Source organism: Terrapene carolina, unplaced genomic scaffold (genome assembly GCF_002925995.2).
Source record: "Terrapene carolina triunguis isolate 2854851 unplaced genomic scaffold, T_m_triunguis-2.0 Scaffold96, whole genome shotgun sequence".
NCBI classification, from domain to species: Eukaryota; Metazoa; Chordata; order Testudines; family Emydidae; genus Terrapene; species Terrapene triunguis.
In genome coordinates, this window is record NW_020664447.1 from 12,523,655 (window position 1) to 12,542,462 (window position 18,808).

At 38.7% G+C, this 18,808-nt stretch overlaps 1 protein-coding gene across 1 annotated transcript in view; it reads left to right on the forward strand.

Annotated features, from left to right (window-relative positions):
- DCDC1 (doublecortin domain containing 1) overlaps nt 1-18,808 on the forward strand; it is a 392,627-nt gene that overhangs the window by 362,506 nt on the left and 11,313 nt on the right. The window contains exons 27-33 of the mRNA XM_029911543.1: nt 1,026-1,196; nt 1,867-2,052; nt 3,456-3,659; nt 8,356-8,563; nt 16,611-16,622; nt 17,124-17,258; nt 18,390-18,491. Coding sequence (XP_029767403.1) covers nt 1,026-1,196; nt 1,867-2,052; nt 3,456-3,659; nt 8,356-8,563; nt 16,611-16,622; nt 17,124-17,258; nt 18,390-18,491 — 1,018 coding nt within the window. The remainder of the gene's footprint in view (nt 1-1,025; nt 1,197-1,866; nt 2,053-3,455; nt 3,660-8,355; nt 8,564-16,610; nt 16,623-17,123; nt 17,259-18,389; nt 18,492-18,808) is intronic.

The window sequence follows — 18,808 nt, forward strand, 5'->3', positions numbered from 1 at the left end:
CTTTTTCTAATCCCTCAACTTTCTTAGCTTGTTGACATTTTTTCTGTTTCTCTCCTTAGTCATATATAAGTTTGTCGTAAATAATTAAGATAAAATAAAATAATATAATGTTTATTTTAATTTGAGGAGTATCTCCAAAGGAAACAGTACCTCAGAGAGTTTCCCAGAACTTCATTTCCAGGAATCAACATTAGCTACCTAATTTATATGGTTCCCATTACTGTAGCTCAGGGTGCCTCACAATCTTTAATGCATTTGTTTTCACAAAACCCTGGTGTGGTCAGGAAATGCTATTATCCCCATTTTATAGGTATGAAACTGAGACACAGAAGCCTAGCTCCTCAACAGTATTTTGGCACCTAACTCCCATTTAATTAATCTAACCTTTGTGACCTGCCCAAGGTTACATAGGAAGTCCATTATGAAGTAAGGAATTTAACCTGGGTCACCTAAGTTCTAGGCTAACACCCTAACCACTGATCCATCCTTCCTGTCTTCTGTTCTCTTATGACCTCGTTGGGTTATTTGGGTCTTCTGCCATGATGGCAGATCCCAGAAAGAAGACCCCAGGTTTAAAGACTGCCCATCTCTGATGGCAAGATGTTGATGGCAGACCACCTATGCTGATTAGTTCACTTTTTCATTTACCTAATATCGTCTATTTTATTAACAGCATTTTATTTTTCTAGCACCCCTTTTATCCCAAAGGATCGCACAGCACTTTAAAACTGCTTCGGTACATACCCCACTTCTGAAATGTAGCCACCTCCATGGCAGAAGATTAGATAATCCACCATACAACACTGAGTGCAGGGGGGAAATTTGTCAAAGATACTGAGGCAAATACCTACTTTTACTTAAAGTGTCATGAGATGTTTACTGTCCACACGGAATAGACAGGACTTGAGAATTTAAAGTCTCATCTGAAAAACACACTTTTAAACAGCACAAGGCATTCATGCCAAATACTGAATAGCAGAATGCTATAGTGTAGGAATAGGATTTATCTTTTTATGTTTTGACAGAAATATAAAGAATACAGCAATGGGGCTGCCAATCAAAAGTGGCATTACATGGAAAATGCAGGAGTATTTAGTGCCTTTTACAGCACAGTACTGGATCAAGAAATCACAGCAGCAAATCATGCTTCTGTTTGCACATTCTCTGTGACCAGTAGAGAAAAAATAAACCAGCCAGTAAGTAATATATTTTTAAGGTATGTAAAGTTGACATAGGGAAGTTTAATCCACTATCAATGCAGACAACAGGCTGAGTAGAAAGTTTATGTGTATACCTATATATTTATATTTATCTGAAATGGACAGATGAAATATTTCACTTTTTCTTCGGGTGCTGTCCCTGTGGGTGCTCCACTTCAGGTGTCAGTGCATAATCTTCTCTTCCTGCTAGCAAAAAAAGTACTTTGTAAAGTAATATATTGAGCAGTCATGTCTGTAGAAGCTTCTGTTTCCTAAGTATGACATCATGGCTGTGAAACAGGTCATGGTTAAATGATGATAAAATCCCCAGTCAAATTTTATGTCACTTTAATACATAGATTTGTAATAAGTAAAAGTATATTGTCAGTTACTCACCTCTGATGTCACAGTTGCTCTGTTCCAACATCAGTTCCATTTTGCAATGTCCAGAGGTGAGGGCTGAAGATCCAAAGCCATTTGTGTCCTTGTCTTATTTCAAATGAACAACAGCTATTCATGTATCCTAACTGGCAGCATCAGGAAGGTTAGCAAAGGTGGACTTGTGTTGAGGAAATCCTGAATGCTTATAGGAAGTAATTAGATAACTGTACTGTTGCACATCTGGAGACTCTAAAGCATTGAAACCATTGTTTCCCCTTCTTTTTAGGGCTACTATTTTCTTTCACCCAGTGGAAAGCAGAAGTTCATGATATGCTTGGCTTGTGCAAGGGCCATAAGAGGAAAGAAAGAACTAAAAAAATTACCCACAGGTAGCATGTTCTTCTGTGCCTCTGGCTCTGAGGAAGCAAATAATTTCTCCTTGGGGCCTTTTAAGTGTGTTAATGTGATGAAGGTTTGTATTTTTTTAATTTGTCCTATTAGCTGTACTGTAGACTCAGGATTATAAAATAACCTGAAAATGTTCATAGTACATTGTTAGACTACTGCAGAACTTTGCTATCTTCACTTGAACAAATTGTAAACCTTCATATAGTCTTTCAGTTTTACTGTTCACTGATGAACAGACCAGGAAGGTTTTGGAGGTGTCAGTGGGGATGGGGCCAGTGTGGATATTATCATGGTACCCGTGGATTAATAGGGGACTGCCATATCCCCTCTCTTTGGACTCCAGCCCTGGAAAAGGGCTAGGACGTTTACAATCAACCACTAGTTTTTTGAGATCAGGGTCTCAATGTTCCAGAGGCTGCACTTTTCAGGCCATTGATTGAATGCAGAGGAACAGTGGCCATGGCTACACTGGGGGAGGGGTTGGGAGTCTTCTGAAAGTCTGACCTGCTTCCTTCCTCTTCAAGTGTTCCTATGGGATACTAAAGGCCTCTGTCGGTATGTTCCCCACACCACTCATTCCAGTTCTGGGTAGTGAGTGAAAATTCTCACCAATACCATTGATCCTATGCTGAGAGGACATGACTGCCCATAATTCCACCTTCTCCAGAAGAAAGTGTGTTGAAGGGGAGTGGGGGGGGGGTCCTACTCACTCAGCAACATAGATACTCTAAAAGACCCTTGCATGTTACTGCTAATTAATGCATGTGTCATAGGTTGGTTATTGCTGCAGTACGTGGCATGTGACATGTATGCAGCATCTCCACCACTGTCTCTCATTCCGGGAATGTACTAATTGCTGAGTTTAAAATCTGTATACAATTATTGTTGTCTTTCTTGTTGAATGGAAGTCAAAAGAGTGGCAGATTTGTTATTAGGGATATAAATGTGGTAAATATTATTTTGTGCTATACCAAATTTTAGAATCGTTTTCCTGTTAGCATTAAAATGTATCTGTTAGGGGGCATATTTGTCTCTTGCCCTGCACATGTGGAACTCCTATAGATATTAGTATTAAGAGTAAATAATTAATGGGAGCTCTGCATTGAAGAAGGGGAGATATCTTTTGAAAGCTGTTTCATCTTTACCTAAACAGTTGTGTGTACAGATATGTTCAATGATCTTTAAAAGAAATACATAAATGTCTCATTAGCTTTCCTACAAAATTTGGTTTTAGCCATCTCTTGTCATCTTTAACAAATCATAGCTACCAGAAATCCCTGAAGATTTAGTGTGATCACCAAAGGTACCTGCAGAGTAGATATTAGTATATTCCATATTTCAATAAATGTAGTGTTGACTGAATACATTTTAAATTAAATTGGTGAGCTTCATTAAAAGAAGTTCACTTCAGTATTGATTTAATAAAAGCAGCAGCCTGATTGGATCTGGTTCTTTCCTATCTTAAAGACTGATTTATCCACATTGGAAGCCAAAAATACCTTGAATTATTTAGAAGAAGTTCTAGCATCTTTGCGGACCGAAACCTCCATACAAACAATCTCAGAAAAGATCTCTGCAGCTATGAACCAGAAAGCAGTGAAAATAATTGCATACAGAAATGGAGCTGGCTACCGAAATGGTCAGTTAATCATTGCTAGCACATTCCCTATGGTAAGTATTAGTAACAATCATCCCCAGAGATAATTATAATGTCTAGAGTATTGGCAAAGACAAGCAGCCTTTATCAGTGACCAAGATGAACCCAAACCAGAATCTCAAAGCTAAATCTCCCTTCATCATGAATTGCTGAGGTGTATGTTTTGAATTCACAAATTTTAGTCCTACCCTATGCGTTTGTTTCCCAGTCTGATCCAGGGCCTGTAGGAACCTATTCTCCAGATTCAGTTTTGATATGACCCAGTATGATAAAACATTTTCATGGCATAAATCTTGCAATAACACTTGAAATTATGATATTTCCACTATTTAGGCTGATAATTGCAGGAGAACATTTTAAGAGATTTTGCCATTGTCAGACATGAACTTAGCATTTGTTCAGCCCCCAACCCAAACTCTTCATCCTAGTTTAAACCTTCTAATCTGGACCCAAACACAGCCTCCTTCTTCTGTTTATAATCAGTGGTGATTCTTCTAAGAGAAATAGCATCTATGGGAATATAGACCTTATATAAAATGTAAACACCTTTTTTTTTTAAGTTTGGTTTAATCTTGAGAGATTTTAAAGTAAGTTTTCTCTATTCAGATGGAAATTTCTAAAGATAAATTATTTGACTTATAACCCAGTTCCAAAATAGAAAATTACTGTAAATTATCTTGTTTATGGGAAGAATGATGACACTGAGCACAAGATGTTCAAGCTTATTTTTAATATTGCTGATAGATTAATATTGTGACTGACTGTTGGAACTCTGAACATTTTTACAGGATTTTGGGGTCAAACTTTCTGTAAATTGGTGACAGTCTCATTGCAAGACTTTTTCACACAGATAAGACCATGTCAGCTTCTGTGTTTTTGATATTTTGGGAATCAGAGGCTTATAGTCTCTGTGATGTGCAAAAGACCAAATATTTTAAAAATGTCTGGCTTAAGCAGGTCTTTTCTCAAAATTGATGCTAGCTAAGGATGACCTAATTCAAACCTGACTGGACCAAATTGCATGGTGCCAAAGTAGGCCTTACACCTGATTTGCCCAAAGGCCTTGGAGCAAGGCACTGGAAGATGGAGTAAGTAAAATTCACAAACTATAAGAATCAAGTGTGTGGCTGAGAAGGGTCAACAAACCACCTAAATGCCATTGAGGATCTGGGGCCTAGTCCTTCTAAAGGCCAGCAAAAGCTCAGTTGAGGGAGAGAACTACAGAGAGTAGGTAGGCTCCTGCAGGAGTTCCTTGGTCAGGTAGGACCAGGAAGGGCTGAGAGAGGTGAGGGAAAAGCCTCTGGCAACTGTAGCCCATGTTGGACAGAGAAACTACTTTATTTTGTTATTTTGCCCGAGCTTCTGTTTGACCAGTAAATTGTGTCCTTAAGCAAGAGCCTGAAACAGACTTTAATGTGACATCAGTCTTCTGTGGACTGGTGAGAGAACCTATCCATTTAAAGTGTTTTCTGTGTCCTGTGTCTACAAGTCCTAAGAGAATTGAAACTGTCACCAGATCAGAGTTGTTGAACTACTGCAGAAGTATTTTGTAAAGTCTATATTATATCTCAGTTGGGGGTGAGGGAAAGAGTTAGCTACCACATAAGAATTGAAATAAGGAAGAAGCTTTATAATTAGCTCAAATTGTGGGCTAGGCACTAGATAACGTAGTTCCAGTATTAAAACCTTTACCCAGCTCCAAGTTATAGATACAGTTCTTCAGTTTATAACCAAAAGGACAACCACCTCCTTAAATCCCTTCCTAGAACTTGTAATGATCAGGGATGGTCTAGACAGTATTTGGTCCTGCCATGAGGGCAGGGGACTGGACTCGATGACCTCTCGAGGTCCCTTCCAGTCCTAGAATCTATGAATCTATGATTGGCTATTTTTGTGTTAATTTGATAATTTAATTCCAATCACTATTGAGATTAATTTGTTGATTTATTGATTTGATTTTGTGTAATAGTTGTATTACTTTCTTAGTTTAGTTTAATATTAACAGCAGTTTAGCTTTGGTGAGATGTCTTCTTGGTTTTAATCTTTTTTGTTTAATAGTTTTAATAAAATTTATAAAAATACATTGAATTACATTTCTTTCAGTAATTAATGTAGGTCAAAAGCAACAGAGAGTCTTGTAGGTCAGGAACCTCTGAGGGACATGAGTGTATATGAGCCAGTCAGTTTAAAAGACTGATCAATTCCTTTAATTAGTCTTTGGTTCCCACTGTCTTTAGGCAAACAGATCTCATCTGACAAGACCATACCTTCCTAATATTCTGAGCTTGAAAGGATAGAACATGGCTTCCATTATTTCTGCTAAAGATCAATCAGTAGTTACAATCCACCTATCAAGTTATTTTCTTTACTATAAGCCCTGCCAGTTTCGGCAGAAAGAGACTTCACCTGGAGTTAATATCTCTGCATGTCACTCCTGGGCAAGTAGGGGTTTCTTAGAAGGTGGACTAAGATTTTTTTGGGAAGCTTTATGCAAAAGGATGAATCATTCTGCATTCTAGAGTATGATGACTCCAACTTGGGTCACAGCCATTTGTATTCTCATAGACTCATAGACTCATAGACTTTAAGGTCAGAAAGGACCATTATGGTCATCTAGTCTGACCTCCCGCATGATGCAGGCCACAAAAGCTGACCCACCCACTTTCCCTTAACTCAGCTGTTGAAGTCTCCAGATCGTGATTTAAAGACTTCAAGTCGCAGAGAATCCTCCAGCTTGCGACCCCTGCCCCATGCTGCGGAGGAAGGCGAAAAACCTCCAGGGCCTCTGCCAATCTACCCTGGAGGAAAATTCCTTCCCGACCCCAAATATGACGATCAGTAGAACCCCGAGCATACAGGCAAGATTCTCCAGCCGGACCCTCATTTTACCAGCGATGGCACGTTATTGCCTAATTGACTAAAATCACGTTATCCCATCAAACCATTCCCTCCATAAACTTATCTAGCCTAATCTTGAAGCCAGAGAGGTCTTTTGCTCCCACTGTTTCCCTCGGAAGGCTGTTCCAAAATTTCACCCCTCTGATGGTTAGAAACCTTCGTCTAATTTCAAGCCTAAACTTCCCCGCGGCCAGTTTATATCCATTTGTTCTCGTGTCCACATTAGTACTGAGTTGAAATAATTCCTCTCCCTCCCTGGTATTTATCCCTCTGATATATTTAAAGAGAGCAATCATATCCCCCCTCAGCCTTCTTTTGGTTAGGCTAAACAAACCGAGCTCCTCGAGTCTCCTTTCATATGAAAGGTTTTCCATTCCTCGGATCATCCTAGTGGCCCTTCTCTGTACCCTTCTAGGAGAAGGTGATTGGAGTACAGCCTACATTGGTGTTATTTTATCATATATTTGACACCAGAACCCCATGTAAAATGCACTGATGGTGCCACATAAATTGCAACATAATTGTTCTTTTTGAAATTGCTGCATACAATTGTGCTCCAGAATCTAAACTTTCATATAAGGAAAAATCATTTAAAATTCCAGCCCATATGGTTGTAGAGATAACCTTTAAAGTGTGAACTCATTGTAAACCAATGCAATAATGTCTGTTTGAATATGTAGGAAGCCTGAAACAATACCTCTGAGAAGTGTGGATGTCAATGTTGTTAACTATTTCAATGCTGATCATTTTAACAGAAATACCAAGCTTATGTATTTCTCCATGCTTGTTAAATATAGTGGCAGATATTGGGCTGGGTTGGGGAAGAGCAGTGGGACATCTAGTTATCAGGGTTTGAGGTGGGAAATGAGAAAGTTAATTCCCCCTCCTAAATTTAAAGCTGTCTCCATCCTTGCTCAAAAGCCTCATCTGCTTCCTGGTTGCCAAAAAAACCCAAACCACCATTATGCCTTTGCCAAAACCCCAAACTACCCAGCTGTCCAAACCTCCAGCAGCGTCCCTGACAAATCTATAATGCAAAATAAAATGATGTAGCACATTGAAAGTGGTAGGGGGCAAGAGGAGGGTAATATGAAATAAATAGTATTGAATCTGAACATAAATTAACAAGGGATTTTATTGTACTGCAGTAGGGTAGGTAATAAGGAGGGTTCAGGGTGGGGAGTGATACAGTTCTGGGGTTCTTGGCACATAATTTAGGGAGCTCTACCACATATTTACATCAAATGTGCTATGTAGGACATGAGACCTTGCTTAACATTTTATGTTATGACTGTAGATAACTTTTAATCCTTTGGCATACTGTGTATCTCAAATACATCTAAGGAAAATGATTAATTAGGGTTCTGTGAGGGCATTACGGAATGCTACAGGACTTGAATTTGGAGCTAGCTATTAAGAAACATATAGGAGACTGATTTGCCAATATTATCTCATGACATAATATTTTGTTCTGCCAAATTCCATCTAGACTGAAAACATATTCAGCTATATTGGTCATTATATTCTATACATTTTATTATACGTTTCTAAAATTTTAATAGAAGGGCAAATTCAAATAGGTTGCTGGGTTTTTTCTTTAGATCATCCAACTTGTCTCCCGTTTGCAAATGAATTAGAACATATCTAATAAAATGAGACTGGTTTTCACTATTGATAAACTTCTCCCCTATGTAAAGGGGCAGCACAGGTCTATGCACCACTTAAATCCCACATAAATCCTCTGCAGAAGGAAGAATTTCACCTCTGAATGATTAATCATTCCGTTGTTTTATTGTTGCTGGTTTTTTTAAGCTGCTTACCATGTGTACAAGACAACTTGAACTTACCAGGAAAGCCTGCAGACTATATACCAATGACGGAATCCTAATGCTTACCCTACCAGATTTAGTCACATGGGCTGTAAGTGAGTGTTTCAGACAAAGTGACTCAGAAGAAGACTACAAAGAGAGAACTGCAATCACTGACAATGCTGAAGGTAGGGCTGCACTGGATGTGGAAGGTAAAAGGTCAAAATCAAAAAGTTCTTAGTTAAATTAATATTGAACTACATGCAAGTTCAATATGAATTTGCATGGAGCTAACAGATTTTTTAAAAGCTGTAAAAAAGCCTCTGCTCATATGCTTCCAAGATTATCTGTGGAAATCCTTTACTTTGTTTTCCATTTTCTTAGAGAATAACAAACACTACTAGAGAAAAGATTAATGAGAGTACACTGTAGCTGGACAAATGTGTTATATTTATATTTTGCATGTGAGTAAGGAACTTTAGTCTCTCATTGATTTACTCTTGTGCAAATTAGGTAACACAATAACACAATGTTGCACTGAACATGAATTACATTGCATGTAAATATTTAATTTTGAAATTATTTGTGAAAAGTTAAAGTACACACTCTTAGAAGGTCAGATTTCGAAACAGTCAGAAGCCTAAAGCAATCATATACCTAATTTGAGAGTTTAATTACTTTGACTGTATGTACAAATCATACTAGCTGCTGCCTAACTTGGCACTTGTGAACATTTTTAATGTATATACACAACTGAAGTAATTGTGCAGGCGAATTAGGTGCTGTTGTTCCATATGACCCTGATTTGAAAATCAGACTTATTGTGTTAAACTTGCATTAAATAAGTGCCAGATTATTGCAAAATCAGTTACTGATGACTGTTTATATGCAGGGTGATATAAATTTCATACCAGGTTTTGAGCTATTTTACATAAACTGATGTTAGCTGGCAATCATGTTTTATCTTTGGGTTTGCTGTTATATATAAATGCATAAAGATTGATTTCTTTAATGTTATAAAAATTAAATGAGAATTGAGATTATGGATGCATTTATTTATTATTCTATCAAGTGAGTTAGTAAAGTTTTTTGAACAGATTCATCAAAAGAGTTAAACTGCTTTTTAACAATAAGTGAATTTGCAGTTTGTTAGACAGTGGCTCTATTTTTGAATTGCATTAATTACTAGAGATGGACCTCAGCCATGAAATTCAGGTTCACAATTTGAATGAGACATTCAGTTCCTGGACTTTTGTTTGGGCCTATTTTCCTATAAATACTAGATGTCTTCACTTATAAAGTCTCCAATTCAGCAAAGAATTTAAGCATGTGCTTAAATTTTTAAGACTTCAGTGAGCATTAAGCATGTGCTTAAGTGCTTACCTGAATAGAGATGGACTTGCTGACTTAAAGTTGAACAAATGCTTAAATACTTTATTAAACTGGGAAAGTATATTACTTATTGAACAATTCAGTATTCATAAATATCAGTTTTCTACACACAAAAATCCAATTATCATTGGAAATATCTAAATTAACATATGCTTATTGCTTTACTATGTGCAATGAATAATGGCCTACTAACCTTATGTATCACACTCTTAGGGCTGGCAAGACATAACCACTTTGCTTTGTTCTGTGACTGGTGATGCTCAAATTACTCATATAACAATACTCTTGATTGGACAAGAATCACTGGCAGGAGAACAGATTGATCTGCAGCACAGAATCATAAAAATGTAGGACTGGAAGGGACCTTGATAGGTCATCTAGTCCTGTTCCCTGCACTGAACCAGGACTAAGTATTATCTAGACCATTCCTGACAGGTGTTTGTCTATGTTGTTATTGAAAATCTCCAGTGATGGAGATTTCACACACTCCCCCCCCAAGTAATTTGTTCCAGTGCTTAACTATTCTTACAGTTATGAAGTTTTTCCTAAAGTCTAACCTAAATCTACCTTGCTGCAATTTAAGCCCATTACTTCTTATCCTGTCCTCACTGGCTAAGGAGAACAATTTATCATCCTCCTCTTTATAACAACCTTTATGCACATGAAGACTGTTATGTCCCCGCTCAGTCTTCTCTTTTACAGACTAAACAAGGCCAGTTTTTTAGTCTTTCCTCAGAGGTCATGTTTTCTAGACCTTTAATCGCTTTTGTTGCTCTTCTCTGGACTTTCTCCAATTTGTACACATCTTTCCTGAAGTGCAGTGTCCAGAACTGGGCAGAATATGCTACATGAGGCCTTATCAGTGCTGAGGAAAGTGGAAGAATTACTTCTTGTGTCTTACTTACAATGCTCCTGCTAATACATCCCAGAATGATGTTCATGCTTTTTACAACAGTATTATGTTACATACTTTACTCAGATTATGTTAAACTGCCTCCTCTGATGGTACCATGTATTCTTAGAGACTCAGATCTGTTTTTTTGTGTCCACTGTCATAGCTTGTCACTCCAAAACTGCAGCCAAGACCTCGTGTTGTCACTTATCTCAAATAGTTCCTGAGGGGTACAGGATGTTGACACGGTGTTCTGCATCAGGCAGTGTTCAAGTGTTTGTCTAGTGTTTCACATTTGGGCTCATTTTTCCAGTTTCCAGTTAGCCATATTGTCACCAGTCTTTGCCACCCCAACTCTCTCTTGATTTGGAATATTGAAGTATTTTCATTCGAGGTCAGCACCTCAGGGTGTTGTTCTGAAGGAATCAGGTTCTTCAGGAACATCGGCATTTCCCGCCATTTTGTCATGAGGTAGTATAGTGATACAGTGGGCGTTGGTTTCAAAGTCCCTGTGATGATCCTACAGGGTTGATTGAGTTCAATATCTATTTGGTGTGCATAGTGTGAATGACCATAATGGAGCACAGTACTCCACAGTTGAGTAACAGAGTGTCTTTGGGTCAGCTCCCCATTTTGTATTGGCCAGTTTCTGGTATACACAGTTCCTGGAGTTCACTTTTTTTTTCAGTTTCTCGATGTGCTCTTTGAATGTTAGTGTTCAGTCTAATGTGACCCTAAGATACACCAGATATTCAAAATATTGTAGGATAGTACCATCCCCTGGAGTTTTTGCTTAGCCTGATGGTGCTTGGCCAGGTGGAAGTTGTGCACTTGTGTCTTGCTAGAGTTGGCATTCAGAAACCATGTGCAATAGTATTCTCCAGGCACACTCAGAGACCCAGTTAGAGTGTGCTGAATGTTATCAAATCTTTCCAATTGGGTGGTGATGCATCATCGGCATGAATGAATCTTCAGATGTCGAGGAATGCTGATTGGTCAATTGTGCTGATGATGAATTCTGTTTGATAACAAACCAAAGCAGTGTGGACTGATGCACATTCATTTTCATCATCTGATCCAGATGCCACCAACAGTGTTGATTTTCTTTTCTGGTAGTTTGGGTTCTGTCATTTCTGCATTGGAGTGCTGCTCTTTTAAGACTTCTGACAGCATGTTCCACATCTCATCCCTCTCAGATTTTGGAAGGCACTTTAAATTCTTAAATCTTCGGTCAAGTGCTATAGCTATCTTTAGAAATCTCAGTGGTACCTTCTTTGCATTTTGTCAAAACTGCAGTGAAAGTGTTTTAAATCCAGCAACATATGCTGGGTCATCATCCAAGACTGCTATAACACAAAATATATGGCAGAATACGGGTAAAACCATGGAGTAGGAGACATACAATTCTCTCCAAGGAGTTCAGTCACAAATTTAAATAACACATTATTTTTTAACGAGCATCATCTGCATGGAAGCACGTCCTCTGGAATGATGGTTGAAGCATGAAGGGGCATACAAATGTTTAGCATATCTGGCACATAAATATCATACAACGCCAACTACAACAGTGCCATGTGAATGCCTGTTCTCACTTTCAGGTGACATTGTATATAAGAATTGGGCAGCATTATCTCCTGTAAATGTAAACAAGCTTGCTTGTCTTAGCGACTGGTTGAACAAGAAGTAGGACTGAGTGGACTTGTAGGCTCTAAAGTTTTGTATTGTTTTGTTTCTGAGTGCAGTTATGTAAAAAAAATCTACATTTGTAAGTTGCACTTTCATGATAGAGATTGCACTATAGTAACTCCTCGCTTAACATTGTAGTTATGTTCCTGAAAAATGCTACTTTAAGTAAAACGATGTTAAGCGAATCCAATTTCCCCATAAGAATTAATGTAAATGGGAGGAGGGGAGGGTTAGGTTCCAGGAAAAAAAATTTCGCCAAACAAAAGACTATATATATATATATACACATACACCCTGACATTAGCACCCCTCTTCCCCCGTGCCCCCCTACACAGCAAGCAGTATGCTCCCGGGAGCAGCTTCAAGGCAGTGGGCAGGAGCAGGCAGTGCGGGGAGGGACAGCTGAACTGCCTGGCAATTGATAGCTTGCTGGGCGGCTGCCGCACAGGGAACTTAGGGGAGCTGATAGGGGGGCTGCCGGTCCACCAAGGTTCCAACGCGCGCGCCCCCCCCCCCCCGGCTAGCTCCAACAGGCTGTTCTTTCTGCAAGCAGTGGACAAAGCAGGCGGCTGCCAAACAACGTTATAAGGGAGCATTCCGCAACTTTAAACGAGCATGTTCTCTAATTGATCAGCAACGTAACAATGAAACAACGTTAACCGGGATGACTTAAGTGAGGAGTTACTGTATAGTACTTGTATGAGGTGAATTGAAAAATACTATTTCTTTTGTTTATCTTTTTACAGTGCAAATGTTTGTAATCAAAAATAAAGTGAGCACTGTATACTTTGTATACTATGTTGTAATTGAAATCAAAATATTTGAAAATGTAGAAAAACATCCAAAAATATTTATAATAAATATAAATTGGTATTCTATTATTAATAGTGCAATTAAAACTGCAATTAATTGCGACTAATTGTTTTAATCTAGTTAATTTGTTTTGCTTGAGTTAACTGCAGTTAATTGACAGCCCTAATTACCATTACTATTTATTATAAGGTATATATTACTTCCAAGGGTAGGAATTTCAAAAGTGCCTAAACGTCTAAGAATCATGAATCCTATAAGAGTTGTGCTCGTAAGTTGCTCAAGCACTTCTGAAAATTCCACCCCAAAAAGCTTAGTAGGCCCTTTCTCAGTTACGTAAAAAGGTAGATCCCTGCTCCAAAGAACTGGCCCTGAGTCTGCAATGAACTCTACATGGGCCTAAATAATCAAGGTACAAACAGAAAGAGGTGGGGGAGAGGACAACTTGAGATTTAAGGAGCAGATTTTTTCAAAGGCACAAAAGGGGGGTAGGCATCCAACTCCTATTGAAGTTCCATGAGAGTTGAGTCACCTAACTTCCCTTTGTACCTTTGAAAATCTCCGCCTACAAGTTAATTATTTAGCTCTGTATGTAACTTCTGCATTATACTTATGTAGTTCCAGGCCTACTTTACTGCTTTCCCCCTTTCCTAATTTCTTATTCTTGACCAATAACCTTCCTTTCTGTCTCCATCCCCATGCAAGCCCTCACCTTGCCCAGATGTTGTGACTATAACTTCCCCCTTCACACTTTCCCACAGACAATCAATACCACCCTCCCTTCTCTCTTAAATAAAGCTAAAGTTCAATGAAAGCCGATAATAAAGAGTTGATTATATGCAGCGGTGAAAGTAAGTCAGGACACTTACTGGTACGGGCTGGAGGGCGGGGGGGGGGGGAGACTCGGGCAGAAGGGGCCAGCATCCCCCAACCAGCCCTTCCAGGCCCCGTGGCCCGTGTTGCCCAGGACTCCTGTGTTGATTGAAAGGGCCCGGGGCTCCGGATGCTGGCAGCAGCGTCCAGAGCCCCAGGCCCTTTTAAATTGGCCCCAGGGCAACTGCTCCCTTTGCCCCCCTCCGCCCGTCGGAGGCTGTGGGGAGGGGACAAAGGGGCAGGGACATTAAAGTGCTGCAGGGTCCTTTGCCTCGCCAGCGCTTTAACGTTGCTGCGCCCCCCCCACTGCCCGCTGACCACGGGAGGAGGCGCAGAAACGTTAAAGCACTGCCGCGGCAAAGGACCGTCCTTAAAGCGCTGCGGTGGCTTTAATGTCCCTGCCCCTTTTGCCTCCCGTGTTGGTGGCTCTGCCGATATGGACCCTACCAGCAAACTTGATAAGAAACTTGATAAGAAATGGAAGTATGCCTAATACAAAGTCAGCTGCTTTTAATGAGAGGCCTCATATGTGCTAGCATGCTGCTTGCAGAATTAATAGATGGGAAAGAAATAGGATGAGCCCCTTTCACAAAGATACTGTGTTCGAATAGCAAATCATACAGCAAAAATAAATACATAAATGAGGGAAAACTAGACAAGGGAAAGCAACACCAAATGCAAATCACTAGATAGAAAACATGAAAAAATATTTGTTTTTAAATTATATACTAATCAAAAATACTCTAGTGAATATAAAGTTACAGTGATCTGCTGTTCAAAATAAATATAAAAATGAGCTAAAAACAGTTCAGTGCTGCACTAAACAAAAGTGACTGTGGGTACAATTTTCAAAAATATTTATGTTAAGAAGTTATGTTCTTCCTGTGGGATAAACAAGCAGTATTGTATTTTCACAACATATTCATTCTTGTTATTGGTGTTGGAAAACTACCACTACCTGTGAATAACAAGGCTGTAAATACATAAAGGGGCTTTTGTTATATCATACAGTAAGACGTATTATGGTGTTGTGGTGTCCTGTAGACTTCCAGATGCAATTGCTTGTGTTGGCCTTAATGGTCTGGGACCTGGTCGTGAGAGACACTCTGCCACCTGTGCCTTGTTGCAGCAGCAAAAATATAAGATCATGCTCTCATTTCCTAGGATTCTCACTTTACAGCTGCTAGCAGAGCTTTCTCAGCTGAGTCTTAGGGATTCATTCTCCACAGTAGTCCACCATACCTGGAGTTTGGTGAGCTTCAGGCTTCATCATAAATTTCTTTTTGTTTGTTTTTTTGCCTTGCCTTTGAGCATTGTTTTAGTTTAATTGTATTGATCCATTAATTTGGATCATTATATATTTAGCACTTGGTCTCTGCCACGGGTAAGTCACAGAAGCAGTAGTCTTCGAATCATAGAACCATAGGGTTAGAAGGGACTGTCAAGGTCATCTAGTCTAACCCCATGCTAAGATGCAGGATTTGTTGTGTCTAAACCATCCAAGACACCAGCCTCCTTTTGAAAACCTCCTGTGTGCTGCAGATGTAGAGCTCAAAAGCTTGTCTCTTTCACCAACAGAAGTTGGTCCAATAAAAGTTATTACCTCACCCGCCTTGTCTTGCTCATATACTGGGATCAGCACGGTGACAACACTGCAAACAACTTTTTAAAATCCATCTGCTATCTCTCGTCTAATACATATATTTGTAAGCTCTTTGGGGCAGGGAGCATCTTTTTTTTGGTCTTGTGTTTGTACAGTGCTTAGCACAAAGGCATGCTGGTCCATGATTAGGACTCCTAGGTGCTATGGTAATACAAATAATAAATAGATAATGAATCACATAATTACATAACCCCAGAGAGCCCAGCAGACTCTCACTGCAGTGTATACGCAGTTTGGCCTTTTGTACAGTTTGTAGTTTTTAAGATGAAGGCGCCCAATTAATCATGAGACTGAGCATGTGAACTTTTGAGGGCCAATTTTCAATTGATTCAAACTAAGTAACTGATTTTCTGGAAACTTCTTCAGAAAATTCTAGCTTTTCTCAGATTGCATGCTGAAACTTGGAGCAAAGATACTGTGTTTTTCATCTCAAACTAACAGGCTGAACTCCCACTGCAAGTGCAAAACAGAACGCAACCTTAATTACAACATCACAATGGGTCTGCCATAATATTCAAGTAGAGTATATTTAAACTAGTGGTGAACAATTCCTAAGAGTTTTCTAAAGCAATGGGAGAAACCCCAAAGGTTCTTATCTGCTTGTACTTAACCTATCCTTGTGAGACCTTCATTTGCATGCTTGCTTTGTCCTCAAATAGCAGTGCTTCAGATTTGATCACTTTTGCTCCCTTTCCTATATATAAAATGCCCTTTATAATCACCACTTTCCCCCATCCCGTTGTTCTTTCTATTATGTGTCACTCTTCTATATTACCACTGTGCCACATTCCTGTGTGCTGCAAATATTATCTATTTAAGCTTTTGTTAGTTGTTATAAGTAATGAACAGTTTATTTTAATATGTTCATCTTAATATTCTTCATATCCAGTATGTGAACATAAAGATAAAAAAATTGTGTGGTGCAGTCTAAATTAAACTACAGTAGAACCTCAGAGTTACAAACACCTCAGAAATGGAGATTGTTCGTAACTCTGAAATGTTCATAACTCTGAGCAAAATGTTATGGTTGTTCTTTCAAAAGTTTACAGCTGAACATTTGACTTAAACAGCTTTGAAAATTTACTATGCAGAAGAAAAATGCTTCTTTTAACCATCTTAATTTAAATAAAACAAACACAGAAAGTTTCCTTACCTTGTCAAGTCTTTTTTTAAACTTTCCATTTTTCTTAGTAGTTTACATTTAACACAATACTGTGCTGTACAATATTTGTTCTGTTTGTCTGTTTTTTGTTTGTTTTTTGTCTCTGCTGCCTGACTGCATACTTACAGTTCAAAAATGAGGTGTGTGGTTGACCGGTCAGTTCGTAACTCTGGTGTTTATAACTCTGAGGTTCTACTGTAATAAGATGAGAAAAAACTCTTTAGGGTAAAGTGATATAAAGATAAACTTTGTAATTGTTTCTTTCCAAATACAAAGATAAGTACATGGAGAAAGTGAAGATAAAGTCAGAATTATCCTTGATGACTCCAGACAGTTTGAACATGATAGATGATTCTTTGCTCACCATCATCCTCAGAAATCCTATCGAGGTCTGGGTTTCCTGTGGAGAACCTTTTCTACCTTTGGATGGTATGAGTTTACTGGGTTTCTTTCCCCCTTCACACAAGTGAGATACTTAGGGCTTATCCACATTGAGACTTAGTGCACAGCAAGCCAGGATGTAAATCTACAGTGCACTAGCCTGCAGTGCTGTAAGTCACCTCGTGGACCCTACAACTGCACTCTAAAAATTCCATGATGTGCTTTGAACTATTGCTATTTCAAACAACAGCTGTAGGTCAAACCCACTATGGAAATTTAAGAGTGCAGTAGCAAGGTCCACAGAGCTAGTTAGTGTGTGGCAAGCTAGGGTTCTGTAGAGTTACATCCTTGTTTGTCATGCACTAAGTCTCCATGTGGGCAAGCCCTTCAAAAGAGAATGAAAATCTCAGAGCAAATTCTAAAACACTTTATTTTAGTGAGGAATAAAAATTAAATATCTTATCTGGGATAAAAGTTATGCTGTTACAACTACATCACACACACACACACACACACACACACATATATTTCATTTGCACTCCTCACTTGAGTAAAGTTAATCACATACATAAGTCTTTGCACAATTGGACACCTAAAAAGAAAGGTATGGCTAGTATATATTACATGTATTATCCAGAAGCTTAAAATCAACCTCCAAATTATACCCATTATGTCAATAAAATTCAAAGTAGATAGTAAGATGTATGGACTGTTGAGCAATGATTCAAGCATAGTGCTAGTTATTTGTTTCACAATGAGGACTAATTGTCTGAACATTGTCATTTGTAAGAATAAAGCTCTTCTATCAGCAGGAGCATGTTTAAAAAAATGTTAAACCAATCTTCTACCGCTATACTTAAGTATGCAATACTGGAAAAGTAAATGTAGTACAGTACTGTACATGTTAAATCAATATGTCTTTGTGTCTTGCTCTGCAGAGACATTCCTTAAGCTTCATATGCTTTCAGAGAGGTGGGGGGTTTTTTTGAGGACACTTACATTTTAATTACTTGTCTGTAATTGGATCTGTTTAACTCGCTAATACGCTCAAGTTCTTTAAAAACTATTTGCTAAAAGAGATCCAATTATACTAATCAGTCAGCCAAAAAAAACCTATTAATGCAAACCACTACAAAGAAAAATAACCAGTAGAAATATTATATATTTCTTTTATTACAGCTTTGCAAAAGGCAGCAAGGCAAGAGAAACAAAACTGGTTAGAGAAGGACAAAATTTTGGCTGATCTAGATGCTATGAAGCACAAAATGAGACAGCTGCAAGGTTGGTATCAGTATGCATTTAATTTGGAACTGTTGTGATATTTATGATAACTAAACTTTGGTTTCCAAAGTGGCTGACTAAATTGTACAACTTCCAAACTTGCAAGTGCAGACTAACCTTTGGGCGCCCAATACCCAATACCCTGCAATAGGATCCATCCCTTGTGCCCACATGAAGCCCCATTGGTTTCATTGGGGCTCCATGCAGGTGCTGGGTTCACCCACTCAGATTTGATCGCAAATGTTAAGCTTCAGTGGGTATTTGGACGTTGAAAGCCTTTTCTATGCAGACAAAATTCATTTTGTTAGAAAATGCAT